The sequence below is a fragment of the Physella acuta genome, unplaced genomic scaffold (genome assembly GCF_028476545.2).
Source record: "Physella acuta isolate Inbredline_101_S28 unplaced genomic scaffold, ASM2847654v3 ptg000162l, whole genome shotgun sequence".
NCBI lineage: Eukaryota > Metazoa > Mollusca > Gastropoda > Physidae > Physella > Physella acuta.
In genome coordinates, this window is record NW_026731681.1 from 189,738 (window position 1) to 211,053 (window position 21,316).

General features: G+C 36.7%; 3 protein-coding genes across 7 annotated transcripts in view; 2 read left to right on the top strand and 1 right to left on the bottom strand.

Moving 5' to 3' along the window:
- LOC131935879 (dipeptidyl peptidase 1) overlaps positions 1-21,316 on the bottom strand; it is a 66,642-nt gene that overhangs the window by 3,861 nt on the left and 41,465 nt on the right. For both annotated transcript variants that reach the window (XM_059292603.1, XM_059292604.1), the window contains exons 2-3: positions 1,061-1,298; positions 139-230 (exon numbers count right to left, since the gene is read on the bottom strand). In XM_059292603.1, coding sequence (XP_059148586.1) covers positions 139-230; positions 1,061-1,229 — 261 coding nt within the window. In that variant the 5' untranslated portion in view covers positions 1,230-1,298. The remainder of the gene's footprint in view (positions 1-138; positions 231-1,060; positions 1,299-21,316) is intronic.
- On the top strand, positions 2,636-3,880 carry LOC131935885 (uncharacterized). The gene is made up of 2 exons (XM_059292612.1): positions 2,636-2,756; positions 3,344-3,880. Exons 1-2 carry the CDS (start codon positions 2,728-2,730, stop codon positions 3,615-3,617), a joined length of 303 nt encoding a protein of 100 aa, XP_059148595.1. The 5' UTR covers positions 2,636-2,727; the 3' UTR covers positions 3,618-3,880.
- On the top strand, positions 5,740-20,748 carry LOC131935874 (nuclear protein MDM1). 4 transcript variants are annotated; one of them, XM_059292596.1, is made up of 20 exons: positions 5,960-6,013; positions 8,236-8,320; positions 9,107-9,199; positions 9,690-9,803; positions 10,548-10,684; positions 11,150-11,187; positions 11,284-11,362; positions 11,873-12,226; positions 12,413-12,541; positions 13,837-14,025; positions 14,550-14,574; positions 15,428-15,536; positions 17,383-17,491; positions 17,713-17,978; positions 18,447-18,683; positions 18,796-19,010; positions 19,642-19,694; positions 19,956-20,103; positions 20,322-20,450; positions 20,557-20,748. In XM_059292596.1, the coding sequence occupies exons 2-20, from the start codon at positions 8,290-8,292 to the stop codon at positions 20,703-20,705; spliced, it is 2,604 nt and encodes an 867-aa protein (XP_059148579.1). In that variant the 5' UTR covers positions 5,960-6,013; positions 8,236-8,289; the 3' UTR covers positions 20,706-20,748. The 4 variants fall into 4 exon arrangements, with proteins under 4 accessions (XP_059148577.1, XP_059148579.1, XP_059148576.1 ...); XM_059292594.1 differs by lacking the exon at positions 5,960-6,013 and adding an exon at positions 5,740-5,812 and having other exon boundaries at positions 11,150-11,362; XM_059292593.1 differs by having other exon boundaries at positions 11,150-11,362.

The following is a 21,316-nucleotide window of genomic DNA, read 5'->3' on the forward strand; positions in this document are numbered from 1 at the left end:
AATTCAGTGCTAGTCAGAGAAGAATATTTTGTATTTTATTATTTTACGAAAGACAGATTATTACTTAATAATATTCACTAAACCATTTTTAGTGGCTGAATTAAGATCTAGATCTAATTGTTGATGAAAAGATCTCACCTGATTATAGATCATAGTCCAGAACCCTTTATTGTTAAATTCATCAACAGCAACATTCGGGTAGATGAGATTAATCTTGATTTTACTTTGGCCTAAGGAAAAATTTCTGCATGGTTAAGTAATAAGTAGATCTATTAGGCACTATTATTAGGCCTAAAGTCGTAAAGATAATACAAAACAATAGTTAAGATTTAAAATTATAAAATAAAGACTTCTTAACGTAATGATAATCTGGAAATGTATTGTTTTGGGTACGTAAAATCGCCTGCGGCTATTAATGTATGAAAACGTTACCTCATTGTCAAGGCTGTAATAGAAGTATATTGTGATATGTTTATGTCAAATATTATAGATAAATGAATAATAAACCTAAATCAATGGCTAAATATATCAATATAGGCCCGAAATTAACTTTAAACAGCAGTGTCTGCAAGCAAGATTTGCTATATAAACAGCAGCCATTTGTAAAATAGAGTGACTTCCGCCTGAATCTCGCGCTATAAGTCTATAAAAATAAAACTTTAACAAGATGGCTGCTATAGTAAATGAGCATGGTTGCATCTGTTGGAAACATCGCTGGTGTTCATTTATTACTGAAAAGTTTTAATTCAATTGTTTAGAAACAGGTACATAAATGAAACAAGGAAACATTTTTGTATTTTTCAAAACATAAATCCTCCTCAAAATGTGAAATAATTATTAAAATGTAAGGAGTCACCTGTTTTTCACATTACTAGTCGCGGTCGATTTTACGTACCTAAAACAAAACGATAGATTACCGATAATCTACTTATTTTAAAATTTAGCAGCATCAAAATAATAATATAATTGCAGTGTTCAGCTGTTCCATTTTAAATTTGAACTATATAATTAAATTAATTTATAAAAATAAGGCAAAATGTTAGTATCAAATTTTGGTTACCTGAGGAAAACTTGGAGCAGTCGATAGTGCGATCATTGTTTCCTGGACCGACATCGAAAATCCACTCACCCGCAACTTCTTCAAATGTGCAGTTTGCAGGGGTATCGGCAACTATATAACTAATGCTTAAACTAAAAAACAAACAAAACAATACCGCCCGCGTGGACATTTTAAAAGATATTAGATTCTAATCAACGTGGATGACAGATGAGACACAATCGAGAACGCGTTCACAAACCTTTTATACTACTAATCACTATCTTGTTTGTTACCGAATAGTCATGTGATTCGACATCGTCATGTGATACCTCGCTTGTCACATGACAACAGCCGGTGTCGGTCGAATATTGTAGTGTAGAAATTATGTTATAGACCTAGATCTTATTTCCTAAAGTAAAAATTGAAACTTAATCTACTTCTAAATTTTCGCTTAAATGAAGTGTGTATCTTCAATCAAACGAACATTTGTCTACTAACTACACTCAATCGTTCATATAATTATCATCGCCAACGATATTGTATTTTTTACATCGCTTACGGCTTAATCTTTTGAAAACTCTTAGAATCATAGATCTAGATCTTATTACCAGAACTAGATTCTAGATCTATATCTATATCTGTTTTCTTTTTACGCTGAACAATATAAACTGATCTGGACGCAAGTTTCAGGGCGCGTGTGTTAAGTGTAGAGGAGGATACTGTATTTGCGTGGGGGAGATTTACCATGGGGGGGGGGGGGTAGGTTTGGTGTAGGCTTACAAGTTGGGGGTTTCTTTCAAACATTTAGCTCTGGGGAGGGGGGGGTTGATGGTAGACATGCTTTTAATCTCACCCCCCCCCCATTACTTCGCCGGAGAGAGATAGTTAAACGCTGATGTGGGTTCGTTAGTAATTACCTGGAGGGGGGGGGCAATATGGTTCGGGAGGGATGGGTTAGATAGAGAGTAGGGCTATTCTTCTCTACCCTGCAGATAGAGTTGTTGATTAATGAAAATATTGTTTATATATTACATGTCTTTTTGGAATAAATTCAGTCAATCAGACTTAAATGTGTAATAAACTTGAGTCTCGGGATGTGTCTACATTGTCGTATTTCGAGCAGTTTGAGAATCGATCACATACTACTATAGGCCTATAACTCGAAGAGTTCAATAGCGACTTTACACATGTGCCCCATACATTATAGATGACCATTATCATCACTACAGGATTTCTTTTCTCTTCATCCCATTTTTCGTCTCACTTTTATGTAGCCGCTTAAATTATAAAGTATTTCAGACAGAGGCGTAGCGACCTATTCCGGCGCCTGGGATAAATTATCAATTTTGCGCGCCTCCTCACCAAGCTTATATATCGCTATTCTTGCGAGTTTTGTGGAATTATCAAACACGTTTACAGATAATATGGTGTGACTCAACAAACGCATATTTCTATGTTGTACAATTTAAACGTGAGTGTTTGATTACTAAAATGAGTCTACTTCAACAGCTTTATAAAATGTGTATCTTTTTTAAAATTCAGCGCACTGTTTAGCACGATGCGTATGCAGGGTTGTGTTTATTTACTTTCAGACAACAAACTATTTCCTACGACCTATCATGGTGCCAATAGTTCCAATCTAACAATCGTTCTAGAACCTTGAGTTTTGTTGCCAGATCTCGACCTATATGTATCCCAGGCTTGCCGGATCCGCCACGTATGTTAGCTGTTTTTGATTTTTTTTTCGTGTGTGGTGTGTGCGTGTGAGAGTGTGTGTGCGTGTGAGTGAGTGTGTGTGGGGTATATTAGTTCATTTCGTATAATGAAATGTTGTATACATGTGCTCAAATCATCAGGCCGTGTCAAACAAAAGTAGCAACACAAAACATTTGATGCACAATTTCTACGCACAAACATTGTTTTGAGTTTGGCTTTTTGGATCCGGTTCATAAAGAGTTAAAAGTTGGTGAACGGATTTTATAGGAAATAGAATTCTAAATAGTAGAAGGCAATCGTAAATGCTACCATAAATCAATCTTCCAATATAAAAGTCAAGTTGATAAGTAATTAGATCAGTGGTTCTTAACCTTTTAGGAGGTACCGAACCCTTGTTAATAGTTCTATAGCCCGCACAGGCAAAATCCGATGTGTCTTGACCTCCGCCGAACCCCGAGACTCACCGAACTTCTGGTGTTCTAACCCAGGTTAAGAACCACTGCTGGAGATGCTGTATATGGTAGTTATTTATGTAGATCACGTCTTTTGTGATGCCTGTCAATTTGATTGACCTTTGACCCATTTCAGCCTGACCTCGATGGTAGACTCAGGTCCCAAGTACTACTCGCAGGTCAGCAAAGACACCTGTGTTGACACAGAAGACCAGTCGTCTGTTATGGACCAACCAAGTCTCAAGTCCAGGGGGTCAATCAAATGTCTACGACCGACCAAGTTCTCACCCCCTCCCCATGAGTCAAGATTCCTCAGTTGGTCAGCGTTCTCGGCTCTTGTGCTGCTCATCATCTGCATCCTCATCATCGCCATCATCGTGTCGTACACGCTATTTGATCGAAACAACTGACCATTTTCAAATGCCGTTTAGACCTAATTCAGAATCCTAAACGACTTCCAGTATAACTATGACTATGGACATAAAGATTCCGCCATCATGTACAGCGGAATAAAAATTTTCTCATTATATGTTACTTTTTGGGGGTCATCAAGTCTGTTTTGAAATAGAAAACTTGAGTTTTCAGAGATTTATTTGTGACACATGACGATTTCTTTTAAACTTATTTTTTCAGCAGTTAAATTTTGAATAGGAAACAATTACTACGGTTGTAGATAGTCTGTTCATGCATTTAGTTATAAATACTTTAAAATGTAAGTCTTATTAAACAAATGTACTTTGATATTTTTCTAGTTTTTATTTTTCATGTTTTTCCTTTTTAAAAATAAATACAACATGGTAATCTTGTTTGTTAGACCTAACATACACTAATTAAACCAAAATGAAACACAAAGATTTTTAGCCTGACATACAATTTGAGCTTGTTTGAGTTACAATTATCGGTTTCCTGGTTAAAGAAAAATCCCCCCCCCCCTCCCACTTTCCATATCCTAAATGAAGTATATAATAGAAGAGTTAGTAAAGAAGGCCAAAGGTGCAGATGCAATAGAGTTTATTAATTTATCTGACCCGAGCATATAAAGTCATATTTAGGTCAGCACTATGCCCAGCTGTCGTAACGTCACAGCTGGAGTCAGTAATGTCCTACAGTGGATGGAGTCAGTGATGTCCTACAGTGGATGGAGTCAGTGTCCTACAGTGGATGGAGTCAGTGATGTCCTACAGTGGATGGAGTCAGTGTCCTACAGTGGATGGAGTCAGTAATGCCCTAACAGTGGATGGAGTCAGTGATGTCCTACAGTGGATGGAGTCAGTGATGTCCTACAGTGGATGGAGTCAGTGTCCTACAGTGGATGGAGTCAGTAATGCCCTAACAGTGGATGGAGTCAGTGATGTCCTAACAGTGGATGGAGTCAGTGATGTCCTACAGTGGATGGAGTCAGTGTCCTACAGTGAATGGAGTCAGTGATGTCCTACAGTGGATGGAGTCAGTGTCCTACAGTGGATGGAGTCAGTGATGTCCTACAGTGGATGGAGTCAGTGATGTCCTACAGTGGATGGAGTCAGTGATGTCCTACAGTGGATGGAGTCAGTGATGTCCTACAGTGGATGGAGTCAGTGTCCTACAGTGGATGGAGTCAGTAATGCCCTAACAGTGGATGGAGTCAGTGATGTCCTAACAGTGGATGGAGTCAGTGATGTCCTACAGTGGATGGAGTCAGTGTCCTACAGTGGATGGAGTCAGTGATGTCCTACAGTGGATGGAGTCAGTGTCCTACAGTGGATGGAGTCAGTGATGTCCCACAGTGGATGGAGTCAGTGATGTCCTACAGTGGATGGAGTCAGTGATGTCCTACAGTGGATGGAGTCAGTGATGTCCTACAGTGGATGGAGTCAGTGATGTCCTAACAGTGGATGGAGTCAGTGAAGTACTACTAAATTTGGATGGAGTCACTCAGTCAGTGATGTACTACTAAATTTGGATGGAGGCTGTGATGTCCTCCCTACCACAACCCGTATTTGGAGTTCGAGATGTTCGTGTGTGTATGCCATATCATCAGAGGCGTAGCGAGGGGGGGGGGGGCGGGGGTGCGGACCGCACCGGGTGACACCATTTAGGGGGGTGACACCAAGGCAAAAAATAGCAAAATATATAGAGAAAAACTTGAGGGGGGTGCAAATCGAAAGCTTGAGGGGGGTGCAAATCGAAAATTTGTCCCGGGAAGGGTCGCTACGCCTCTGGGGGGTGACACCATTAAGTGCCGCACCGGGTGACACCCGACCTCGCTACGCCACTGCATATCATTACACTTTTTAGCTTATTTTTAGCCTATGGGCCTATTTTTGTAGCGGCGACTGTCTTCCTCAAAGTTAATCTTAATGTATTTAATGGTCTATAATTATAACTCACAATCACTAGCCACAATGAATCATATCCACATTAACATTATTTATTAACAAGTTTGTGATTTTACTTGTAATTATTATTTCGATATTATTTATATCCCAAGACCAGTGCGCTTGCGCGTTGTGGTAGACGCTAAATTTAACTTCCGTTACAAGAAATATTTGTTTTTTAAACTGCACTGTGTTTACCAAAGTCGCGTAAAAGTTAAGAATCATCACTCATGCCTGTATACTTTCAGGTGTGTGCATTTTTAAAATTGGTTTATAACTAGATTCTAGATCTATACCTTTAAATGAATTTGAGATGCAATAATTTATAATACGTTCTATAGTTAGCCGCCAGGTACACTTCAGCTCAGCAGTCTAAAAAAAAACCATTTAAATTTACACAGAACCAGAAGTTCAGTCAAGTCTGGACTTGGATCTTTAATGTGCGAATAGTTGAGTTTGTTTTATTATTGGATATTTTAGCCTAGAAAAAGATTTAAATGGCCTATTGGTCAAAATAATTCTAAATATTAGGCCTATTGGCTAGCTTAATAAAAAAGAAGTTAGAACTTCATTAGTGATTTAGTTACTTTTGGAGGCCTAGTATTTAAAAACTCATAGGCCTAGGACTAGCCGAGGTAGGTAGGGAGTAAAAAAGTAAAGTTTTCCTTTCAAACCTGACGGTAGAGTTCACTTGTTTCTGTGACCTCAGCATATGAAGAGATAGTGTGGTCAGCACTATACCCAGCCGCCTTTACTTTCCCTAACGTGAGTTAGGTACCCATCACAGTTGAGTGGACTCAGGGACAGTCTACTGACTTGAACCCATTATTCGAACTCGAGACTTACGGGTTAGCAGTCCAGCTCTCTACCGCTACCGCTAGACCACTCCATCACACTAGGTAGGGAGGGCCTAGCCTAATTCATTTAATTTATTATTTATCATTAGGCCCTAATTAAATTTAGGCTCCTATTTCCAATTCATTTTAAATTTTTTATTATTTTTGTGAGGCCTGTCTAGTATCTAAGTATAGTCATTAGGCGCCTATAGGCCTAATTAATTTATATTAATAATTTAATAATTAGGCCCAAGTTAAGTTTGCTAAGGCCTAAATTAAAATTTTACCTACAATAATATTTCACATTAGCTTAAATCAAGTTTAGAATAAGTAGGCCCTACTATTAAGTATTAAGACTCTTTGTTTATTTGTTGTAAAAGGTGGTGAAGCTAGTGTATCTGAATACAGTAGATTTGTTTGATTATTGTGTATGGCCCTAGGTCCTATATTTTTGTTATAATCTCTGTTTATATTACATAAGCATTGCAAACTATAGGGTTTAGAGTCCATGTCTAGAGCAGAGTTTCTTCCAGCCCTCAGCCATCTGTTTGGGGGGGGGGGCTTTGCTACCCCGAAGACAGTCTTCCACCCCCCAAATGAAATGGAATTTATATAGAAAATATATACTTTGAACAGTGTCCGCGCCCCCACAAATTTAAAGTGCCCCCCCCCCCTTAGAACAAAGTCTGGAAGAAACACTGGTCTATAGCCAGCTCAAGATATTTATTGCCTCTTAAGTGGAGTAAATTGCAATATATTAAAGTATTTAAAGTATAGGCCTACTAAATGATATCATTTTACTAAATATTTTGATTCTCCAGGGAATTTCTGAGTACAAATCAAAGTTTCGATGGCTTGAATCCTTTCGGAGCAAAAAATTTAAACCAAAACTTGAGCAGAAAATGCATCCTGCTGGGAAGGCCAGCTTCTCTTCTAGTGTGTTTCCCATCTATCATCCAACTGGCTTATGTCTCTTAGTAAAATAAGTTGCCTGTATTAAAATTTCAACAGCAATATCTTATTTTAAATAAATGCTTGCTTTTGATGTACATTATTCACATGCTTATGAAGTAAACAATTCCGTGTAGAATTAACATGACATAGAATACTACTGTTCCTGGCATTGGTGCTTGATTTACTGTGCATGATGCATGCTGTTAAACAACAAATCTAGGTTTAAACTAAACTAATTTACAAGGGATATTGTTAGCACTTTGATTAACATTGGATTGTCTTAGGTAGAAACTCTGGTACACTTCATATATTTGATATTTGTGTTTTTTTATCATGCACAAAATTAGTTGGTGTAGGCGGAGAGGTATAGTTGTTACTAGGTCACTTTTGCATCTGTCTAGGTTTTTTTAATGTAAGTTTAGCTGGTTTCACTCTTCTGTTTTTACGTGCCTTTTATGGATTGAAGTTTTAAAAACATATCAAAACACGAAGTAACAGTTCTCTCCTGATAATTATGTTTTTTCACCTATTAAACTGAATTTGTACATATTTTTTTTTTTGGAACATTACTTACATTTATTTTATATTAATCCTTACAAAGATCACTTGCTATCAGATCACTCAAAGGAGCCATGTAGTGCAGGTTTAACAAGAGCTTATTCCCAGACCTTGAGTATCCTAATGTTATCTTAGCATGAAACAATCATATATGCCAACAATTTACTTCATGAGCTTTCAGCACAACTTTTCCCTGTTCAGTCCATGCTGGTTCTTATTAATTTTTTTGCATCAATTTACCACTTGTGAACTTTCTTCAATTACAACCTAATCGTAATCTTATATTAAATTTTTAATTTGTCAAGATTTTTTGCATGTTCCAGAACACTTCTGAAAATAGCCAATAAATTGAGATTACTGCAACAGTTTCCTTTAAAATGGACCAGGGAAAAAGGAATGAAAATTTAGGTATTGAAGTAATAAGTAAATTTATCAGTTTTGTTAAGACTATGTCATTAAAAGAAGTTCTTGTTAAATTTTAAAAAGAATTTGCAATGCATAGCCCTCCTTATAACATGTAAATGTAGCTTTGCATGTGGTGCCTATTGCTTAACTCACTATTCATTGGATTTTATTCCTTGTTTTAATATACCTATATTTAGGTAAGTAAAGTCATAAACAAATATTTTGTGCATAAACAGTTTATTTAATTGTTGTTGATAGTAAATTTCAAATTATTTTGATTAAAGTATAGTATTTGGTAATGAATTAATATGGACAGATGATAAGCACAAAAGTTTTACCAAGTGGTCAGATGATCACAAGACCACAGTTTTTTTTAACATTTTGCTTACCTTACACAACAGCTTTACTATTTTTACAACTATACAATCAGCTTTTTGGGTATAATAGTTATTAGTTTCAGTTAAAAAATCTAAATAGTAAATGCAGTTAGAATTTTTTAACATAAAAAAAAGAAAATCAGTTCAAACAAAAAAAAAACAACTTTACAGCGTTTAAAGTTAAAAAAAAAAAGCTGTTTTTTTGTTGGAATAAATAAATACAATAGCAGTAATATCACAATTTTATTACATTACATTTGTTTTCATACATTTATTTTAGTATCTGATTTAATTAAATCTTTAATTTAAACATTTTATTTCATAAGCTTGTTTCTATAAAAACATATTGGGATTGTTGTTTAATCTGGTGGTGTTAGTAAACAATAAACTTAATCCTTTCCCTGAACATCAGCTGATGTACTAGAACCTTCACTGCAGCATAAGAAAAGAATTGGGGGTGTTCCTACCTCTCTCTCCACACAGTATTTTGCTGGTCAGTCTCAAGGTAAAGGAAGCTACTCTTGTCCAAGTTTTTTTTTTTTTCAAAATAGGTCAATACTCCCAGGAGTATTGTCATCAACTCCCCAAAGTTTCATGCCTATTGGATGAAAGGTGTAGTAATGCATAAAGGATACACACACAAACACACACACATACTTTTACTTTTATTATATATAATTTGTGTTCAAATCGTTCAGGAAAGTGAACAATGACCAATAAATATTTGTGTTTCTCCTGATGTCATCGTCATGTGATGATATTTCTGTATTCTGATGTGAATGGTGATGTGATAATATTTGTGTTTCTCCTGATGTGATTGTCATGTGATGATATTTTTGTATTCTGATGTGAATGGTGATGTGATAATATTTGTGTGTTTCTCCTGATGTGATGGTCATGTGATGGTCATGTGATATTTGTGTGTTCCTCCTGATGTGATGGTCATGTGATGGTCATGTGATATTTCTGTACTCCAACTGTTTATTTCCATCTAGCTGCTGCAGCAGAGCCAGCCTTGCAGCACAAGAAACGTCTGGAAGGTTGTCCAACGTCTCTGTCTACGCAGTTTTTCTCTGCTCCAGCACCAGAACCAGAGTTCTCTTTGTTAGGTAGGTCAGCTGACATCAGTCACATGACTGTTCAAATGACTTGTCAGTACCAGTTCTCTTTGTTAGGTAGGTTAGCTGACATCAGTCACATGACTGTGTTCAAATGACTTATTTTGACTAGCTGTAGGACTTGGTCTCACAGGAGACTATTTGAAAATTTGTAATTGTATGATCTCTATTGGAATGTTTTTATCAAGTTATATACATTAATTCATTAAGTAATTTTAAGTCTAGAAGATTCTCTGATTGTTTGTGTTACTACTTAAACTAATTTTTTTTTTTCACAACTGGGTGGACTCAGGGGCATTCTACGGTCTCAAGCTCTGGATTTCTAACCTGAGACTTTCAGATTAGCAGTCATGTGCTGTACCAAACAACCACACCACCTAATTACAATAAAAAACTATACAATCCCACACTCCCTTACAGGTCAGCAAGAAAAGTTTGCCTCCAATATTTATTATTAGCGTGTTGTACCGAACAACCACACCACCTAATTACAATAAAAAATTATACAATCCCACACTCCCTTACAGGTCAGCAAGAAAAGTTTGCCTCCAATGTTCGCTACCAGCGTGTTGTACAATACACCACACCACCTAGTTACAATAAAAAACTACAAACACATATTCCCTTACAGGTCAGCAAGAAAAGTTTGCCTCCAATGTTCATTACCAGTGTGTTGTACAATACACCACACCACCTAGTTACAATAAAAAACTACAAACACATATTCCCGTACAGGTCAGCAAGAAAAGTTTGCCTCCAATGTTCGCTACCAGCCCAAGCAAACATTCTCTGATGAGAAGATGTACAAAAACAAGGAGAACTTCGACACGGAGGCTCCCCCTAATAAGCAGCTCAGAATGCAGAGGAGAATTGTAAGTCATGGATTTTTGTCTAGTCACCTGCGTACCTTTCTCAGCTGTTATCAAGCTTTTATTGCATCTAAATACCTTTTTTAAAGCCTCCGGGTTTTCTTTTATTTATTACCTAAGTGGTCAGTTTTTGTTACCCTGAACATTTCTTTTGCTTTTTGTTTTTCATACTTGAGTTAATAAAATATGAATTTTGTATTTCTGTGAGTAAAACAATATGACTTTTGTAATATTTTGAGTTAATACAATATGACTTATATTTTGTGCATTAAAACAATATGACTTTTGTGTTTTTATAAAATGTGGTGTGGTCCTAGGTAACTTATCTGTAGGAAATGATTAAACCCCTCCCCCCACCATATTATAGTGTTTTTAGACAAGTACCATAGACCACACCCAGCCTTGAGTACCTCCGTTATGTCTGGTATAATATTATTTTGTTGTAAAAAAGTCAAATCCTGTTGACAGAAACCCCTGCTGAAAGAAAGGCACCCACCAATACGCAGGTCTCCCCCCAAGTCACAAGCTGCTGTAGATTCCCCACCAATACGCAGGTCTCCCCCCAAGTCACAAGCTGCTGTAGATTCCCCACCAATACGCAGGTCTCCCCCCAAGTCACAAGCTGCTGTAGATTCCCCACCCCCAGCCCCCAGGGGTCAGAGGGACAATGTGGAGATCAAGGTTGGTTACTTCATGTCTCTCACATTGTTCATTTCCTCACTGTTCCCATTCTCCGTTGTTTTATCTTCATAATTCATCCCATTCTCAATAGTTTGTTTCTACTTAATTCATCCCATTTTCCATTGTTTTGATCTTCATAATTCATCCCATTCTCGATAATTTGTTTCTACTTAATCCATCCCATTTTCCATTGTTTTCATCTTCATAATACATCCCATTCTCCATCGTTTGTTTCTACATAAATCATCAATTATTCTACGCTAGTCCTAAACTTTTTGTAAACACTGTATGTTATTGACAAACTTTTCACCATGCTTTTCATGCTTTTTTACCATCTGTTAATCACTGTAACCACATTTGTATTCAGTACTTTAGGTAATCAGTTTACTTTCATCACATTTAATTTGCTACTCTGTGCTACATTATTTGTCTGTCTGAGTTTCATCTTCTGGAGCTTAATGTGCTAACCCAGCCCACCCTGTGTTCATGAATGTGTGAACATTTCCTCAGGAAGGGCTGAAAGATAAAGACCTGAAAGAAATGTTGGAAGAACCAGTCAAACAGTCATCCAAGCCAGAAAAGTCATCCGTCAGTCAACCAGAAAAGTCATCCGTCAGTCAACAACCATCTGTTGACAAGCACGGAGATCTTGTTAAAAATAAAGGGGACTCCCCAGCCAAAGCCTCTAAAGCTGACGTGACCAAGAAAAACGTGACCCTAGAGAAAGATAAAGTGACCCAGACCAATGTTGGTGGGACTAAGTCTGCCATGAAGGTGTCCCAGGATGCAAAGGTCTCAAACATGAATGAATCAGTTCAAACCAATCTAAAGAAAGGCATCGCCATAGCAACAGCTGAAGCTCCGGTAAATTTTATTTCCTTATGTGATTTTTCTTCCCAATTTTCTTTAGTTAGCAGTATGTAGAAAAATTATTTTTTTTTAATTGAGGTGGTTGAAAACTATTTCCTCTGTAAAAATGTAATTATTTTCTATTTTGATTACACTTTAATGATAATATAATGTAGGCATCTTGGTCTGTGTTTGATGCAGGCAGACTATGCACTGAAGTATAAGGCAGGTGTGGCGCCCCCACGAGGTCTACAGAAAATGTCAGAGTACCAGAAACAGTTTCAGTGGAAGCAGGGCTTGAAGGCATCTCCACTGCTGGCAGCTGAGCAGGTTGTAATTTATCATAGTTGGTACACATTGGTGCTGTTAATTGGTACACATTAGTTCTCATAGTTGGTACAAAATAGTTCTCATAGTTGGTACACATTAGTTCTCATAGTTGGTACACATTAGTTCTCATAGTTGGTACACATTAGTTCTCATAGTTGGTACACATTAGTTCTGATAGTTGGTACACATTAGTTCTGATAGTTGGTACATATTAGTTCTCATAGTTGGTACACATTAGTTCTGATAGTTGGTACACATTAGTTCTGATAGTTGGTACACATTAGTTCTGATAGTTGGTACATATTAGTTCTCATAGTGGGTACACATTAGTTCTGATAGTTGGTACACATTAGTTCTGATAGTTGGTACATATTAGTTCTCATAGTGGGTACACATTAGTTCTGATAGTTGGTACACATTAGTTCTGATAGTTGGTACACATTAGTTCTGATAGTTGGTACACATTAGTTCTGATAGTTGGTACACATTAGTTCTGATAGTTGGTACACATTAGTTCTGATAGTTGGTACACATTAGTTCTGATAGTTGGTACACATTAGTTCTGATAGTTGGTACACATTTTTTTGATAGTTGGTACACATTAGTTATGATAGTTGGTACACATTAGTTCTGATAGTTGGTACACATTAGTTCTGATAGTTGGTACATATTAGTTCTCATAGTGGGTACACATTAGTTCTGATAGTTGGTACACATTAGTTCTGATAGTTGGTACACATTAGTTCTGATAGTTGGTACACATTAGTTCTGATAGTTGGTACACATTAGTTCTGATAGTTGGTACACATTAGTTCTCATAGTGGGTACACATTAGTTCTGATAGTGGGTACACATTAGTTCTCATAGTTGGTACACATTAGTTCTCATAGTTGGTACACATTAGTTCTGATAGTTGGTACACATTAGTTCTCATAGTTGGTACACATTAGTTATCATAGTTGGTACCCAATACTTCTGGCTGAGTTCTAAGCCCAGATAAAAACAAGAGTTGATCTTTAAAACAAGACAGGGACTTGGAGATTTATTGTTTACCATTGAGATGAACTAATTTTCTTTGCCAATGAAAGATTTTGTTGACTACCTTTCCTATTTTGTGCACATCAACTTTTTTTTAGCCAAGTGGATTTCTAATTATAGAGGCTGTACAGGTCTCACTTTAGTGTTAGAAATGTTTAAAAATCGCCAGTTAATTTGTACAATACTCAATCTTCTGTGTAACTGTCATGTCATAGTAGTAAGTTTATTGACCTGTTTGATGTTGATTCTATTTTTAGATTGTGTACAAAAGTCAGGCCGACCTTGGCCCCTATAAGACCAATGGGATTCCTAAAGTCTCAGAATATGCCAGGCAGTTCCAGCAATGGCAGCCAACTGGTTTTGGGGGAGATAAAAACATGAACGCCAACAACAGCAGTCTAATGCAGGCACACAATGGAAGGAGGACACACAAGAGAAAGGCTGAGGTAAGATACAAGGTGTTATTGATTTTAACTGTGTTGTTGATGTGTAAGTTATGAGATTAGTAACAGTGCTTAGTTGCTGTTAAGTAAGTAAAGTTCCCCTTCCAAACCTGATGGTCTATGGGGCAAGTGAAGTAGAGTTCACCTGTTTCTGTGACCTTGACATATGAAGGGATATTGTGTTCAGCACTATGCCCAGCCGTCTTTACTTTCCTTAACGTGAGTTAGGTACCTATAAGATCTGGGTGGACTCAAGGATAGTCTACTGACTTGAAACGAGATTTGAACAACTCAAGACTTATGGTTACCAGTCTAACCCTCTACCGCTAGGCCACATTGTAGTTGTTGTTATGGTGTTTGTTATAAACAATCAGTGAGTTGTTGGTCTGTTTCAAATTTTTCCCTAGATCATGGTTGATGTAATTTTTTAAGCAAATTTTTCCCTAGATCATGGTTGATGTAATTTTTTAAGCAAATTTTTCCCTAGATCAAGGTTGATGTAATTTTTTAAATTTTCTTTTTCCCAGAGTAAGAGAAGCAAAAGTGTGGGAGGTGAGTACCAGTGTTAAATTTCTTGTATTTGTGTGGTCTTCTACATCATTTGTAGCTGTTTACCTGTTGTTTTATTTGTATGGTGTTCTACACCATTGGTAGCTGTTTACCTGTTGTTTTATTTGTAGGGTCTTCTACACCATTTGTAGCTATTTACCTGTTGTTTTATTTGTATGGTGTTCTACACCATTGGTAGCTGTTTACCTGTTGTTTTATTTGTATGGTCTTCTACACCATTTGTAGCTGTTTACTTGTTGTTTTATTTGTATGGTCTTCTACATCATTTGTAGCTGTTTACCTGTTGTTTTATTTGTATGGTGTTCTACACCATTGGTAGCTGTTTACCTGTTGTTTTATTTGTAGGGTCTTCTACACCATTTGTAGCTATTTACCTGTTGTTTTATTTGTATGGTGTTCTACACCATTGGTAGCTGTTTACCTGTTGTTTTATTTGTATGGTCTTCTACACCATTTGTAGCTGTTTACTTGTTGTTTTATTTGTATGGTCTTCTACATCATTTGTAGCTGTTTACCTGTTGTTTTATTTGTATGGTGTTCTACACCATTGGTAGCTGTTTACCTGTTGTTTTATTTGTAGGGTCTTCTACACCATTTGTAGCTATTTACCTGTTGTTTTATTTGTATGGTGTTCTACACCATTGGTAGCTGTTTACCTGTTGTTTTATTTGTATGGTCTTCTACACCATTTGTAGCTGTTTACCTGTTGTTTTATCTGTGTGGTCTTCTACACCATTTGTAGGTGTTTACCTGTTGTTTTATTTGTGTGGTCTCCTACACCAGATGTAGCTGTTTACCTGTTGTTTTATCTGCTTGTACTTTTTTAAAATCACAGCTGTAGTGGAATCTGATGACACTGATGATATGAAGGTCGATGACCTTCAATTTGGACCACACTCTGAGAACTTGAGGTCCAAGCTGAAAAAGAAACACGGACAGATACGGTATGATTTTTACACTTGTATAACCCCACAGACAGATACGGTATGATTTTTACACTTGTATAACCCCACAGACAGATATGGTATGATTTTTACACTTGTGTAACTGTAACCCCACAGACAGATATTGTATGATTTTTACACTTGTATAACCCAACAGACAGATACGGTATGATTTTTACACTTGTATAACCCAACAGACAGATACGGTATGATTTTTACACTTGTATAACCCCACAGACAGATATGGTATGATTTTTACACTTGTGTAACTGTAACCCCACAGACAGATATTGTATGATTTTTACACTTGTATAACCCATCAGACAGATACGGTATGATTTTACACTTGTATAACCCCACAGACAGATACGGTATGATTTTACACTTGTATAACCCCGCAGACAGATACGGTATGATTTTTACACTTGTATAACCCCGCAGACAGATACGGTATGATTTTTACACTTGTATAATCTAACAGACAGATACGGTATGATTTTTACACTTGTGTAATCCCACAGACAGATATGGTATGATTTTTACACTTGTATAACCCAACAGACAGATACGGTATGATTTTTACACTTTTATAACCCCACAGACAGATACGGTATGATTTTTACACTTGTATAACCCCACAGACAGATACGGTATGATTTTTACACTTGTATAACCCAATGGACAGATACGGTATGATTTTTACACTTGTATAACCCAATGGACAGATACGGTATGATTTTTACACTTGTATAACCCCACAGACAGATACGGTATAATTTTTACACTTGTATAACCCCACAGACAGATACGGTATGATTTTTACACTTGTATAACCCAACAGACAGATACGGTATGATTTTTACACTTGTATAACCCCGCAGACAGATACGGTATGATTTTTACACTTGTATAACCCAAAAGACAGATATGGTATGATTTTTACACTTGTATAACCCCACAGACAGATACGGTATGATTTTTACACTTGTATAACCCCACAGACAGATACGGTATGATTTTTACACTTGTATAACCCAATGGACAGATACGGTATGATTTTTACACTTGTATAACCCAATGGACAGATACGGTATGATTTTTACACTTGTATAACCCCACAGACAGATACGGTATAATTTTTACACTTGTATAATCCAACAGACAGATACGGTATGATTTTTACACTTGTATAACCCAAAAGACAGATACGGTATGATTTTTACACTTGTATAACCCCACAGACAGATACGGTATGATTTTTACACTTGTATAACCCCACAGACAGATACGGTATGATTTTTACACTTGTATAACCCCACAGACAGATACGGTATGATTTTTACACTTGTATAACCCCACAGACAGATACGGTATGATTTTTACACTTGTATAACCCCACAGACAGATACGGTATGATTTTTACACTTGTGTAATCCAACAGACAGATACGGTATGATTTTTACACTTGTGTAATCCAACAGACAGATACGGTATGATTTTTACACTTGTATAACCCCACAGACAGATACGGTATGATTTTTACACTTGTATAACCCCACAGACAGATACGGTATGATTTTTACACTTGTATAACCCCACTGACAGATACGGTATGATTTTTACACTTGTATAACCCCACTGACATCTCTTTTATAATTTTTAAATTTTTAAACCACTTTTCAACTCTTTTAGTGCTAGGTCTCATCGCACAAATTGTACTCTAGATCTAACCTATAAGCTTCAATACTGTACAAAAATATGTATTCATGACACCTGGCATGCAGAGTTGATGTATTCATATCTAAATATAAAAATAGCATTGCAACCATGATGTTTTATTTTCTAGGAGAGCTGCGACGGAGTACCGTGCCAACTTCAAATCTCCACTGAGGTATAGCTATGAACATGGAGCATGGAAAGGTGCATGTCCACCCCAGCTGATACCTCAAGTTACAGTAAGACAATGTTCATAAGACTAAGGTTTATTTGATTCAAATTGACATGAGTATAAAAATTATTTTTGGAAATGGAACTTTTTATCAATATAGAGAGCAAGTCGCAAGTAAATTATTAATAAAGTCCAAAATATTAAGAAATGTAGATGTGCTAGCTGCTTATTTGAAAAATGATTTAAAAGCACTTTACTAAATTGTATTTTTTTTCTTTAAATTTACAGAGTGACAGTGATAACTTTAATGAAAACAACAACAATAACAGCAACAACAATGCAGAAAAAGTGCCTTTGTCTAACTGGTATGCTGAGGTCATTGAACTGCGACGACGTGCAGAAGAGTACAAGAAGCGCGCCCAAGGAACACACTTCTCACGGGAGCATTTGCTGCAGCTGTTGGCCAAAAAAACTGACAGTTATGACTCTAGTGAGGTTGAGAACTCCCAGACACTGAAAGCTCTCAACCTGGAGGCTCCTAAGTACAAACCTAAGTATGTTATGTGGTGAACCTAAACACAAACCTAAGTATGTAATGTCTTGAACCTAAACACAAACCTAAGTATGTAATATCTTGAACCTAAACACAAACCTAAGTATGTTATGTGGTGAACCTAAACACAAACCTATCTATGTTATGTGGTGAACCTAAACACAAACCTAAGTATGTTATGTGGTGAACCTAAGCACAAACCTAAGTATGTTATGTGTTGAACCTAAACACAAACATAAGTAGGCTATGTTATGTGGGAATTAGAGTGGTCAAAAAAATTGTTTAATATTACCCTATCAAAAACCATTTAACTAAGTACTTGAGCTATGTATATTAAAATTGACATAAAAGCAATGTTTGCATCTTATTTTAGTACATACAAATTAAATAATATATTTTACTGAGTTGAAAAATATATTAATGCAATATTTTTGTCAATAAAGTTAAAAGTATAAAATGATATTTTTAGCACGAGAGTTCAACGCAAGATCAGGCAGGAGGTCAACTCCCCTGTTGAGATTTGCTCCCATGAGGCAACAGAGGGCGACTCGCCAGATTTCTCAGACGTCGAGGACAGCTCAGATGATCTGCCAAGGGAGACCACAAAAAAACCAGTCAGAAAATCAAGACCCACTGAGGGCCCTCGGAAAAGCAGAAAAATGGCGTGGCTTGAACAACAGAAGGAAAACATTGCAGAACAAAGGAGGTATTTGTGTACTCTATTTTAAAATATTTAAAGTAAAACAACTACTATATCTTTTTCAAATACAATATTTTAAAATTTTGATTAATCGAGCCATTCTGTCCAATGCTATCAGGAAACTGAGAGAAGAACAAAGGAGAGATGAAGAAGATTCTGACGAGGGGGGTCCTGAAGGTAGGGACCAGGAGGGGAGACTTCCCACACCTTTACTGCGGCAGCAGAACTCTGTGAGAAGACATCACCTTGACCTGACCACACCTGCAGTGGGAGGAGCCATTCTCACCTGTCCTCCGACCAGGGGCAGCAAGCTTGTTATGACATCACGGTCTGGTAAGCATTGGGTCTGACCACAGGGCATTGTGACAGGGCATATTTTTGGCTATGTGACCGACCACAGGGCATTGTGACTGGGCATATTTTTGACAATGTGACTGACCACAGGGCATTGTGATTGGGCATATTTTTGGCAATGTGACTGACCACAGGGCATTGTGATTGGGCATATTTTTGACAATGTGATTGACCACAGGGCATTGTGATTGGGCATATTTTTGACAATGTGACTGACCACAGGGCATTGTGATTGGGCATATTTTTGGCAATGTGACTGACCACAGGGCATTGTGACTGGGCATATTTTTGACAATGTGACTGACCACAGGGCATTGTGACTGGGCATATTTTTGACAATGTGACTGACCACAGGGCATTATGACTGGGTATATTTTTGGCAATGCAACTGACCATATTTTTGGAAATGCAACTGACAATATTTCAGCTATTGTGACTGACCACTCTGCTATTTTGACTGACCAGTCTGGTATTGTGACCAACCACAAATTGGCATTTTGACAGATCATATTCTAGTATGGCATTATAAATAACCAGACTAGCATTGTAGTTTTCCTTCATTTCTGTATGATTTGATTTTATCCACAACAAAAATGTTGCTGATCTGTAGGTGACAGTTACGTAACAACTTCTGATGATTACCCGGTCAGGTCACTTGCTAAGGTAAAGGTTTTAGTTTTTTATTTGTAAATTATTTTGGTCGGGCCTCTGTGTTTCTCCTATATTATTGTTTTTATTTTTAAGTTAGCTTACAACACAGGAAAATTTTAAATGATTGAACTAACCACCTATTGATATTCTTACTATGATTTCAGAGTTACATCATTGATACATTTTTAATGATTGAACTAACCACCTAATGATATTCTTACTATGATTTCAGACTTACAACACAAAACATTTTTAATACTGAACTGATTTCAGACTTACAACATTGATACATTTTTAACAATGCCAACCCTTGGCCAACCGTCTAATGATACTCACCCACTGAGAGACGACTCAGCTGAGTCAGACAGACCTATGAAGATGAAGTATGTTATCTCCCCTCCATTGCCAGGAAGTGATGATGGTAAATAATGAAATATTTGTCATCAAAATTGATCAAACTAATTTGGCTTATAATTTGTACAAAATTAAATATTTGGTTTTAAAGTTTACAAGAACACTTTTTGCAAGAAGCAATTTTCTTATACAGTTGCATTATTTTAATTTTTGGAAAGCTTTTTTTAAATTATGTATCTTTTGCTTCAGTTGCACAAAGATTTAATCTAGAACTTAATTTTTCAGATAAGGAAAATGATGAAAGTAAAATGCAACCAAAAAGAAAAAGTAAAGTACCTAAACCTAGCAACCTGTCAACGTTGAAAGAAGGTTTCGGAGAAACTTACAAGAAAACACCCACCAGCTTAAACCTGGGTTAGTGAGGAGTTTTATAATTGAATTTATTGAGCACCTCACACAACCTCTAAGTTGGCTAGTGTTTTAATTTATTAAAATATTCTTCTTTTGTTCTCTATTATAGGCAAACTGCAAAAATCTGGCCACAGTGATGAGGATGTTCTGTCTGAATCTCTGATGTCAGTCAGTTCTAGCAGTTCCCTCGCTTCTCAGGTGCTGGAGAGGACCAAGAGAAGGCAGGGCTTTTGGAGCAAGAAAGATGATGGTCATTGATTGATTGGACCATGGGGGACAGAGGGGGCGGGGTTCTGAAGCAAGAAAGATGGTGGTCATTGATTGGGTGGACCATGGGGGACAGAGGGGGCGGGGTTCTGGAGTAAGAAAGATGATGGTCATTGATTGATTGGACCATGGTGGACAGAGTGGGCAGGGTTCTGGAGTAAGAAAGGTGGTGGTCATTGATTAATTGGACCATGGTGGACAGAGGGGGCAGGGTTTCTGGAGTAAGAAAGGTTTTAATGTAAATTAATGGATTTTTTACCATGAATTATTCTGTTTTTCTTTTGAGCAGTGGAAACAAATATTTATTATTTTTAAATTACATTTTTATAAAATATATTTACAGCTACAAGTATTTTTGTAATTAATGATTATAATTGTTTAATTTTTTAAATTCATATGCAACAAATGTCCATCTTTCAGTGGATGATAAATGATCTGGTTTTTAAATGAGGAAAGAAGTTATATGAAGATAAAACAGCATTAGCTGGTACTTAACATGGCTTACTTTTGATGTAACCACATTATATTTGCTAGTGTAGTGTTGGCTAAATGATTTGAAATATTTTGTTATGCTAAGTTCACTTGAGTAGCCTTTAGATCTA

Bases quoted from the DNA above. Each gene is read 5' to 3' on its own strand.
- LOC131935885 (XM_059292612.1), top strand. From the start codon at position 2,728: ATGTATCCCAGGCTTGCCGGATCCGCCAC. The intron at 2,757-3,343 runs GTATGTTAGCTG...GACCCATTTCAG, and splicing joins AGGCTTGCCGGATCCGCCAC to CCTGACCTCGATGGTAGACT.
- LOC131935874 (XM_059292594.1), top strand. From the start codon at position 8,290: ATGGACCAGGGAAAAAGGAATGAAAATTTAG. The intron at 17,492-17,712 runs GTAAGACAATGT...TTAAATTTACAG, and splicing joins AGCTGATACCTCAAGTTACA to AGTGACAGTGATAACTTTAA. The intron at 19,011-19,641 runs GTAAGCATTGGG...GCTGATCTGTAG, and splicing joins TGTTATGACATCACGGTCTG to GTGACAGTTACGTAACAACT.